The 12,343-nt window shown below is 38.8% G+C and overlaps 1 protein-coding gene across 3 annotated transcripts in view; it reads right to left on the reverse strand.

The window, feature by feature from the left end:
* Window positions 1-12,343, reverse strand: part of LOC150089543 (serine/threonine-protein phosphatase 2A activator-like) — a 165,349-nt gene that overhangs the window by 137,396 nt on the left and 15,610 nt on the right. For all 3 annotated transcript variants that reach the window (XM_090368659.1, XM_090368660.1, XM_090368658.1), the window contains exon 2: window positions 851-936. In XM_090368659.1, coding sequence (XP_090224785.1) covers window positions 851-936 — 86 coding nt within the window. The remainder of the gene's footprint in view (window positions 1-850; window positions 937-12,343) is intronic.

A 12,343-nucleotide genomic window follows, 5' to 3' on the forward strand; every position in this document is an offset into this window, starting at 1 on the left:
CCTTGAAGAATAAATCTTCAAGGTAATAGAAAATGAAAAGGTTCTAGAGGTAACTGTACAGTCCAAAGTTCTCTGTGCAGTGCAGACAGGCCACTAAGATGGTCAATGGGGTTATGTCAACGATATGCAGGAATTCTGCCAACAGAAACAAAGAGGTGATCATCCCAATTTTTAAGGAAATGGTTAATCCACATCTTGAGTACTTCATACAGGTTTAGAAACCTCATTTTAGATCTGCTAGAATGGGTGCAAATTAGATTATTCAAGGACATATAAGAGTACTCTTATTAAGAAAGAAGAGTTCTGTGAACTACAGTGTCTAGAAACTAGGTACCTTTGAGGAGACCTGATAGAAGTGTTTAAGGCTTTAAATGGTTTGAGTAAGGAATAGTGGATGGAGATGGTACAGCAACATCTAAGGCACAAAGCCAGGAGTATAAGCAAACTAAATGCTGATGGCATCCTTACTCTTTCTCAGATTATACACATACTAAGGGGACATGATTTTAAACTGGAAAAAGATGGTTGAAGGACAGATATGTAAAAATTTATTTTGAGCCAGGAAAAAACTGACTACTAGAATAAACTTCATTTGGTGTTGTGAAGTGAGCAGTCTAAATAAATTTAAAGTAGGATTAAAAGCTTGTTTTAGAAGGGATGGGCAAATGAAGTGGGTAGTGCTTTTTGTTGCTAATGCTGAATAAGCTTGCTTCCTTGCATCATTTTGCCACTACTAATACTAATGATGAGCAGCTTTGTTTTTGCATGCTAAGCAATTTTAAGGGATTCCATCTGCATTTCCATACCTTATAGTTAATTTCATTTTAATATTACAAATTTGACATCATACCTCTGATTTTTCCCACTTGGGCATGTCTTCATTTGAAAATATCTCTTTCTTTGGAGCAAAATATGTGGCATCTTTATTTTCACTGCCTATAAAAAAAAATAAATCAATCTGTAAAGAAGGCTCAAAATCAACATTCATGTTCTCTTTCAAACACAATGTCAATGCTAATCTTACGTAAATTTTGTACAGATGGCATTTGATTCAGATGATACTAGAATGAAATAAATATAGCTATAATGTTTGCTTTAGAGAAAAAGAAGAGGATAAGAGTTGTATCCACATAACTGGCCAACCTTAATTTTGGTTAAAAATTTAGAAAAATGCCACTACTATAACCCTTTATTGACTCTTAACAAAAATTGAAGCAAATCAGATCTTAAAGAAAACCAGGATGACACTACTTCAGGCATGGCAGGCTTTACTTTTCGATGTCAAAAGGAAATCTCATCCTCCTCCAATTCATAATGCTGATAAACAAAGGTGATTAATTATTTTGTACACCCACAGTAATAGAAAAATATTATTTATAATAAAAATAAACCTTTAAGCATATTTATACATCACACATTCGTTTCACTTATATATAGCAAGTCCCATATAAAATGCTATAAAGGGAGTGCCTGGCTACCACTTTAGATTTTCATTAGTCTATGGAGCATTATAAGTGGCATTACTTTTTCATGGGCTCTCTTTCATATTTCACCACGTTCCTATTACCAAAATAAAAAACATTGATTTATAAGAAAATTAAAATATAAACAATGGTTTATATTCAAGTTAAAAACCTGCACACTTGAGTTTCTGGCAAGTTCTTCTCTCTCTCTCTTTTTTTTTTTTTTTTTTCATGCTATCAAGAGTTTATTAAATTAAACTAAACTAAATTTGAATATTTACCATGTTTATACATGATAAATGTAGTGCTAACAAGAAGATGATGATCATGATGATGATGATAATAATAAATATCCTGTTGTCTGTTTTCCCAGAGAAAAACAGACAGGATATTTCATGAAATCCAGAGAGCCTTCTGCAGAAAAATCAGAGAAGAGGAAGGAAAGCAATGGACCCCCAAACAGAAGGCAATCGAAGACTCTGGGGCAAAATGTGGAGCAGCAAAGTTAGCCATAACAGCTGTTATTTGTTATTTGGTTTTTTTTAGGAGCATTAGCAACTAAGGCCATATTGCTCCGGGATATGCGGTGGTCATTTCCTGACCTTTCCGCATCCTCCGTATTTGGTGGTGACGGGCTCGAACCCCGGTCTAATCAAGAAACATGTGCTACGCACTGCTGCTCCTTCCCACCTGGCTACGGAGGCGCGCCATAACAGCTGTGCCCCTGGATAGATCTAGAATGGAAGAAAACCAAGCGCGTAAAAGAGATGATAGAATTGGAGATTTGGAAGGAAGTATAAAAGTCGATCAGAAAGTCCCACAACTGCCGAACTCCAGGAATAGATAACATCCACAATTACTGGTACAAGAAGTTCAGCTGCACACAGGCACATAGCAGAGCAATTCACTAGATAATAATGCACCGTAACACAATCCCAGCATCTCTGACTCAAGGAATCATCTACCTGAAGGCTAAGGACAAAGATGCCACAAACACTGAAGTACACACAAATCACCTGCCTCCTAACAATGTACAAGATCCTGATCAGCTACATAACTAAAAACATATCAGACCACCTGCAGAGTAAGAACATTATACACAAGCAACAGAAAAAATGTAAGCAGATGGGCAAAGGATGCTAGGAGCAATTGACCAATGACATGAAACTCATAGAACAAGCCTACAAGAAGCACTGCACCCTGTGCACAGCCTGCATCAACTACCACAAAGCCTTTGACTCTGTGCCAAATAACTGGCTAATATAGACACTGAAGATCTACAAAGTCAACCCGACACTGACACACTTCCAAGAAGCAACTATGGCAAAATGGAGGACCACCATTTTGCCAGAGGAGGAATCCTGCAAGGAGTTGCTCTGCACCCACTATAATTCTGTCTAGCACTCAACCTAATATCTAGTATGCTTAATAACAGCAAGTACGGATACAGCCACTACTGGGCTAATGTAATACTCGACTTATGGAAATTTGACTTTATGTAAGTTTTAGCTGGCTGGTGAAAACTTAAAAAAAAAATTGTGGAAACGAATTTTGCATCCCATAAGAATAAATGGAGGCATCCTGAAAATATCATAATGTGAACCCAATAACACATTGTGTGTTTTTTTTTTTGTTTTTTTTTTTGGTAATTTGCTGGAAGACATTGGAAGTTGAAATTTTCGCTATATAACTAAGCTATTTATCTCTCTAAAAGGTCATTTTTATAATGGAAATTGCACTACACTTTCATAGTTATCATGTGTTCTGTTATAAGAATCAATTTTGAATGTCTTTCTGATATTTTTCTAAAACACATTTCTGGAGGTCGCTACCATAAAACAATAAAAACAATTTGCACTTTCTGGTTTATTGGGCTTTTTTGTTAGTACAATCTATTATAAACGGATAGTAAACTTGATCTTATTGCATTTTCAATAATACCGATAACTGGAATTCTTGGGTTTTTACATTACGTTATTATGATAAAATGAGTTCCCCCTTCACTGAAATCTTCAATCATATAAAAAACAAATTTTCAGAATCTTCTCTTCATTCCTATTTACTTATTACAATGGTGAAGGGAAAGGGACCAACAGAAAGTGCAAGTGCTGGCAGTGCTAGGAAACAAAACAAAATTGATTTAGAAATGAAGATGATTAATTAAGAATTACAAAGCAGGGCAAAGTTTGTCATCTATTGCACGAAATTAGGTCTCGCTGCTTCAACAGTGAATACTATTTTAAGGGGCAGTGTGCGTATAATTAAAGGATCAATACATTTAAGATCAAAGATGGAAAAGGTATTAATAATATGAATGGAAAATCAGATTCAGAAGTGCCCATGAGTCCAATGGCCATTCAAGCAAAAGCAAGAAGTATTTATGAAGATATTAAGGATAAGTACGGGCAAACCCCAAGCCAAGTTCGTGGCAAGCAACTGGTGGTTTAATAGGTTCAAGCATCACGCTGGTTTCCAAAATATTAAAGTATGCAGTGAAGTTGCCAGAGAAATACCATCAGAGATTGAGAAGTCTGCTAAAAAGAAAGATGAATGGCAAGAACATAGTCAGGACCATGAACACTTATGCAGTCCAGGTACTAATGTACTTTCTTTTGGGATCACAGATTGGTCCAACACCGAGCCGGAGATGATTATGAGATCAACGAGGATAAGGATAACCAAGACCCACCAACAACACCCAAAATTCAGCCATCAAGAGACTGACCATAGCCCAGAAAGGAGGAGGGAGCAGACTAACTGATCTCATCGAATGAGAGAAGAAAGCAATTAAGAAACTGTGGAATTACTTTCAGGAAAACAGAGCACTAATCTATCAAGCCATAAGAAAGATAGACAAATGGCACACACACTGCCCAACCTCAAGAAGGAGACCCCACTCAGGGAAACAGAATAAACAAAGAACAAAAAGATTGGCAAAGAAGGCACTCTATGGCAAACACTACAATGACTTCCTTCACTACTACATAGATAAGATGGCTCCCAATGCATAGCTTGTGAATGGGAAGCTTTACCCCGAGACCAAAGGATTCATGCTTGCATTCCAAGACCAGGTAATCAACACCAAAAACTACAGGAAATACATTGCCAAGGACCCCAGAGTGAAAGATGACATATGTCAACGATGCCACCTAGCCCCAAAAACAATCGAGAACGTCACCACAGGATGCATTATGATCACCCAGATGGCATGCGCTCATAGACATGACAAGGTCACCAGAATAATACAACAGAAATTAGCATAAAACTACTAGTTGATCAAAGCCAGTGTACATTACAAGTACAAACCCCAGGCTGTACTAGACACTCACTCAATCACAAACTAAACTGGAAAACACGCCATAATAATAGACAAGACTATCCTGCACGATAGATGACATAACCCTCATCAACAAGAAGGAAAAGGCTACCTACATGATCAACAAAAAAACATACGAAGAAAAGATCAGGATGTACACAGACCTAATAGAGGAAGTCAAAGAAGTGTGGCATATGGAACAAATAATGCCCATCCTGATCACCATGTCAACTACCAGCATGATGGTGTCAAAGAGCCTCCACAAGAACTCAGCAGCAGCAGGCCCATTCAGATAAATATTACATGGATCTCCAGAAAGAATGTTAGTTTAACTTTTGTTCAGAGAAAATTAATGGAGGCACTGGTTAAAGAAGCACTGCAGGATCATCTAGATCAGCAGCTCCCAACTGGTTGTGAAAGTGTTCCAGGGGTTTTGCACTAAAAGTTCTGCAATGGCATCTGCTTAGATTTACATAGGTACATTACTGTAAACGACAAAATATAACTAATAAAATAATTTTTTTTTTTTTTTTTTGGTAGTTGTTGGCGCATCGGCGTGATGCGGCCATAATGCACTTCCCAAGGTTTTTGCAGTACTTTGATTCAAGCCCGAGGCGGGATTCGAACCCGTGACCTTTGGGTTGCAAGACAAGCACTTTACCCACCCAGCTAGCCAGGTCGGCTAATAAAATTAAATAAAAAGTAAAGAACTGCCAAAGAAAGATACCACATCTCCCACAATTCCTTATAATTTACTTATCTTACAGTATATCATGTTACATAAATATGTTTTCCATACTAAATTTTTTTTCATTCTCAAGGATTATTGTTATGTACAGGTACTTTTTTTTTTTTTTTTTAGAACCTATAGTACTTAGTACCATGCAGGGGTTGATGGTTGAAAAAATAAAAGATACTTGTTGACATTAGACTTGGAACTTCTGTAGATTGTAATTTTCAGGAAATATGTACGAAGGAAGGTTGTTCCAGAACACAGAAGATGAATGAATAAATGAGGAAGAAAAGTTAGTTCCGTGAGTTTGAACTTGGACAGTAAAAGAATGGTGGATGGTTGCAGCACGTGTTTGGACTGCTTTGAAAGAGAGAGCAGGAATTATAGAAGACAATTCAGAACAGTGCCCATGGAAGTATCTATAGAAAAGGCTGAGAGAGAGAGAGAGAGAGAGGAGAGACTCTGTTAGAGGTGAGAGATTAATTAATCTAACTGCCCTCTTTTGAATGGAATCTAGAAGCCTGAGAGAGGTTTTGGGGGCACCACACCAAGATGTGGGAACAATATTCCATAGTAGGCCAGATTTGCGATTTCTCTAGAGTCAACAACTGTTTGGACGAAAAGTGACACCGAGAGTGAAAGAGAAAACCAGATGCAGAAGAAGCAATATTTGTAATGTGCTTTATGCCAAGAGAGAGATTAGAAGTTAGGGTAATCCCCAAGATCTTGCCTAGAAATCGGGGCATCAATGAAAATAAGCACAGGAGCAGAAGAATCCTGTTTGCAAGATATAAGACAGGACTGAGTTTTAGAAGGATTGAAATTAAGTTGTCTTTGCCCCACTGGAGAATTACCTGGAGATCAGCATTTAAGGATTTGGCAGTGGATACTCAAGAAGTTGAAGCTGTTTGAGCAGGGCAAGGTTTCTCCAACCGAAAAGTGGAATGCAATGTGCTGTCATCAACAAAACTAAGGATGGGATTTCAAATCAATGGAAGGTGGTCAATAATATACAAGAGGAAAAGAGTGGAAGAAAGAACTGAACCTTGGGGAACACCAGCATTATTTCAGAAGTTAGAAGACAGAGAGCAGTCTACCATCACCTGCAGTGAGAGGCCAGAGAGAAAACTAGATACCCAGTTACAAAGAACATCTGGGAAACCATAGGATGGAAGCTTATTTAGAAGACCTTTATACCAAACATGATCAAAAGCGTTTGAAATGTCAAGAGCAATGGCTTGAGTTTCACCAAACTTTTCCACTGAATTTGTCCATAGATGGGTTTGTTTTTTTTTTAAGCCAGAATATCACTAGTGGTACTACACCGACGGAATACATACTGGCGATCGTTGATCAGATGAAAGGTTTCCAGACAGTTTAAGAGTTGACAGTTAATTGATTTCCCCATTACAATGGAATGATAATTGGATGGAAGGAATTTGTCACCCTTTTTAGGAACTGGCTGGATATGAGCAAATTTCCAAGCAGAAGGAAAAACACCTTTGGAATAAGAAAGTGAAAAAAAAGACACAAAATAGGAGTAAGTTCAGGGGCATAGGTTTTGAGAACACGTGAAAATACCATCTGGATCTGGAGCTTTCTTAGCATCAGATTCATCAAAATCCTTCTGACATCCTTTTGACTGAAGACCACAGAAGCCGTTAAATGGAGTTAAATGGGAATGGTTTGAGGTGATTTATCAAGATTATCAATACATGAGTTGGAAGAAAAATAGGATGCTAACAGGTTAGCTTTATCTTTGGCTGATGTGGCAACAGAACCATCTGGTTTTGTCAGAGTTGGGAAAAAATTCTGGCCAACAGCTTTGGCAAGAGACCAGAATGCTCAGCTACCATTTCGACAAGAAGCAATTTTTTTTACTCTTAGCCTATTCAAAATGTTGTTTGGACTGATTAATGCTTTACAAACTATAAATAATACTTGATAATAATATTTACTAGGGGCTTCGCCCCCACTCTTGCTTCGTTTGATAAAATAAAATAAAATACTTACAGAAGTTTGACACTGCGTGTCTCTTCCTTACCTATAAATACATAAATACGTAACATATGGAAATCAATAATTGTACCACGTGGTTATGCTAGATAAACAAAGCGGGTGCACAAGGTTTATCTAGTATAACCACGCTAAAACAGAAGCTTGTTTTACCACAGTAAAACAAGCTTCTGTAACATATCACCACGTAACCCGCATCTATCTTTTCTCATTGGCTGAATAAAAATCATTAGGAGGAATATTATTTTAATGTATAGAAAGATTATTACACAATGTTGCTTATAAAAATGTAGTACTGGAAATATTTTACAATAAAAAGTCAGAAATATTATATGATTTCAGAGAATATAGGCTTAGTGGTTCACATTAAATATATTATGTTGAAAGGCAATCGCAAATCAAAAATGGTTGGGAACTGCTGATCTAGACAAGACTTCAGTTATAGTTCGGACAAAGCATGGGTTTGTTAAGGGGAAGTCTTGTCTGATCAATTTGGTTGAATACTATGATGTGGTCACAAAGGAACTGGATGCAAAGAATAATTTTGATATCATATACCTGGATCTTAGGAAGAGTTTTGATACTGTTGCACATGGAAGACTGCTGTACAAATTGGAGCAGTGTGGCACTGGGCAAAAATTGCCACTAGGGATAAAGGGATGCTTGAGTGGGAGAAGACAGAGTGGTAATCAATGGACACTGCTCTTCGTGGACTAATGTTATCAGTGGAGTCCTCCAGGGTTCAGTGTTGGGTCCATTGTTGTTTTCTGTATTTATTAATGATATTGATGAAGGTATATCAGGCATAATATCCAAGTTTACAGATGACACAAAGGTTGGCAGGGTTGTTAGTGACACTAATGACAGTACGCTACTGCAACAGGATCTAGAAAAGTTGAGCAGATGGGCTGAGAGGTGGCAACCGAAGTTTAACAAATGTAAAGTACTGCACATGGGTAGCGGTAACCCAGAGTAACGTATCAACTGTGTATTACAACACTCGGGGGTGGTAAAGAATGAAAAGGACCTGGAGGTAATTGTGCAGTTAGATATGAAGTTTTCGGAGCAGTGCAGACAGTCCGCAAGAGTAGCTCATGGTGTCTTGTCAATGACATACAGGAATTTTTCTAGCAGGGATAAGGAGGTGATTATCCCCTTGTATAAAGAACTGGTCAGGCCACACCTTGAATACATGTCTGGAGGTCTTATTTTAGGAAGGATGTAGAGTCGATGGAATGAGTACAGAGAAGGGCAACAAGATTAGTGAATGGAACAAAGGATTGCTCTTAAGAAGAAAGGCTTTAGTTTTGCAAATTGGTATCTGGAAACACAGCACCTGTGAGGTGATTTGATTGCAGTGTATAAGGCCTTGAATAGTTTGAGCATGCTCAATTCTGATGGGATTCTTCCTCCTGCCCAGATTAATCTCCTCAGGGAAAATAAAATTAAACTGAGGAAAGACAGTTATAGAACAGATGTGTGAAAATTTGCCTTTAGCCAGCGAGTGGTTGATTGCTGGAACAAACTTCCATCCGTAGTTGTAGAAGATGACAGCTTAAATAAATTCAAGGTAGAACTAGACAAATATTTGGAGCGAATGGATGGATGAAATAGGAAGGTGTTTTTTTTTTTTGGCCGATGGAAGCTTGCTTTCTTGCATCATATGCCTCTATTAATGCTAAAGATGCAATCCTGAACACCTGTAGAATAATCAAAAAGTTCCTCAACCAACGGTAATAATAATTATAGTAACCACTTGCCATCCACTTCCAGTCTGCCAAACCCCATGTACTTTTTCTGACAGAATCTCAGTTATTAGTTGATTCAACTACTGCTCATCTCAGATGCCCAAATTATTCGCTGTATGATTCCTTTCGCCTCAAAGGTGGTACTTGTGCATATGTCCGTTCTGATACTCCCTGTCAGAGACTTGGTAATTTGGAATCTCCTCTCTTCGATCTTCTCTGGCTTAAAATCTCTCTACCTCATGGTGTCAAATTCATCTGTTGTTTCTACCATTCTCCCAACTCCACTAATCACTTGGAGCTCTTTGACTTCCTCTCTAGGTGCCTCCGTAGCCAGGTGGGAAGGAGCAGCAGTGCGTAGCAGACACTTCTTGATTAGGCCGGGGTTCGAGCCCGTCGCCACCAAATATGGAAGATGCGGAAAGGCCAGGGAATGACCACTGCATATCCCGGAGCAATATGGCCTTAGTTGCTAATGCTCCTAAAAACCAAAACAACAACAACAACTTCCTCTCTTTGCAACTTGACTCTCGCCAGTCCAACTTTCCTAACAGTGAGGTAATTTTCCTTGGTGATTTTAATGTTCACAACTCCAGCTGGCTTCTGGTTTCTAGTCACACCGGCCCAGGTGGTTGAGATGCTGAGGCTTTTGCAATTACTAATGACCTTGTACAGATTGATCATTTACCTACAAGAATACCGGACAATCCTAATCATGCAGCCAACACGCTTGATCTTTTTCTCACAAACAACCCCTCTGAGTACACAGTCAAAGTGAGAGGTCCTTTAGGCACTTCAGATCACAACTTGGTGATTGTCTCTTCTCCAATGGAGCCTTTATCTCATGGCTATTCCCAACCTCGTGTTATTTGGCATTACAAGAATGCAAAATGGGATGACCTGGGAGATTTCTTTTCTTCTTTTCCTTGGTCGGATTACTGTTTCAAAACTTCTTATGTCAACATTTGCTCAGATCGTGTCAGTGAAATTATTCTTGCAGGAATGGAATCCTTTATCCCACACTCCTCTTTAAAATCTCGTCCTTTATCTAAACCTTGGTTTTCCAATAAATGTGCTAAGGCTGTTCAAGAGAAGAATGTTGAATATCGTAACTGGCTTGTTTCTAATTCTTCAGCTTCATTTTCGGCCTACACCAAAGGTTGCAACAATTGTAAAGCAGTTATTAATCAGTCCAAACTAGAGTTTGAACAGGCTAAGAGTAGAAAACTTGCTTCTTGCCCTAATGGTAGCCGAGCATTCTGGTCTCTTGCCAAAGCTATTGACCGCAACTTCTACCCATCTCTGCTCCCACCTCTGTCCAAACCAGATGGTTCTGTTGTTACTTCAGCCAAGGATAAAGCTGACCTGCTAGCATCCCATTTTTCTTCCAACTCATGTATTAATGATCTTGGTAAAACACCTCCCTCCATTCCCAACACGCTCCATTCAAATGCCTCTTGTGGTCTTCCGTCAAAAGGATATCAGAAGGATTTTGATGAATCTTGATGCTAAGAAAGCTCCAGGTCCCGATGGTATTTCTCCATTTGTTCTCAAAATCCGTGCTCCTGAACTTACTCCTATTCTTTGCTGCCTTTTTTCACTTTCTTATTCCAAAGGTGTTTTTCCTTCTGCTCGTAAATTTGCTCATATCCAGCCAGTTCCTAAAAAGGGTGAGAAATCCCTCCCATCCAATTATCGTCCCATTGCAATTACTTCTACTCTTTCTAAAGTAATGGAGAAATCCATTAACCGCCAACTCTTAAACTACCTAGAAACCTTCCATCTGATCAACGATCGCCAGTATGGATTCCATCAGTGTCGATCCACTGGCGCTATTCTGGCTTATGTTACCCATTTATGGACTAATTCAATGGAAAGGTTTTTTGTAATTGGTTATCCAGTTTTTCTCTCTGATCGCTCACTGAGGGTGATGGTAGATGGCTCTCTGTCTTCTAACTTCTCCACCAATGCCGGTGTCCCCCAAGGTTCAGTTCGTCTACCCCCCCCCCCCCACTCTTTTCCTCTTGTATATTAATGACCTTCTTCCATTGACTGGAAATCCACATCCATAGTTTTGCCAATGATGGCACATTGCATTCCACTTTCCATTTTGAGAAACCTTGTCCTGCTCAATCAGCTTCAACTTCTCGAAAATCTGCTATCAATTCCTTAAATCCCGATCTTCAGGTAATTCTCCAGTGGGACAAAGACAACTTAATTGATTTCAACCCTTCTAAAACTCAGTCTTGTCTTATATATCTCGCAAAAAGGATTCTCTCCTCCTATGCTTATCTTTGATTTCTAGGCAAAATGATATGTCTTTTGGAGATTACCCTGACTTCTAATCTCTCTTGGCACAAACACATTACAAATATTGCTTCCTCTTCATCTAAAAAACTTGGTTTTCTCTTTCGCTCTCGGCGTTACTTTTCTTACAAACAGCTGTTCACTCTGTACAAATCGCAAATCCGCCCTATCGTGGAATACTGTTCCCACGTCTGGGGTGGTGCCCCCAAAACCTCTCTCAGGCTTCTTGATTCCATTCAGAAGAGAGCAATTAGGTTAATTAATGATTCATCTCTAACAGAGTCTCTCCACTCGCTGTCTCATAGAAGTACTGTTTCTGCTGCATGCCTCTTCAACAGATATTTCCATGGGCACTGTTCTTCTGAATTGGCTTCTATAATTCCTGCTCTCTCTCTCTTTCAAAACAGTCCAAACATGTGCAGCCACCAGCAAACATCCATTTACTGTCCAACTTCAAACTCACAGAACCAACTTTTCATCTTCCTCGTTTATTCATTCAACTGCCATTTTCTTTAACAACCTTCCTTCGTACGTATTTCCTGAAAATTACAGTCTATAGAAGTTCAAGTCCAATATCAACAAATATCTTCTTTCATCTTCTCAACCTCCAACCCAAGCACGGTACTAAGTACTATAGGTTCTAATCCCTCTCGTGTTTGGGGTTTACATAAAAGAAAAAAAAAAAAAAAAAAAACCAGACACAATCAACCAGAGGTGGAGTGGCCATAAGACTTACCGGGGAAATCCCGGTGGGCAGGAGGAG

Source organism: Mastigoproctus giganteus, chromosome 2, assembly GCF_048544385.1.
Source record: "Mastigoproctus giganteus isolate SK-2022 chromosome 2, ASM4854438v1, whole genome shotgun sequence".
NCBI classification, from domain to species: Eukaryota; Metazoa; Arthropoda; class Arachnida; order Uropygi; family Thelyphonidae; genus Mastigoproctus; species Mastigoproctus giganteus.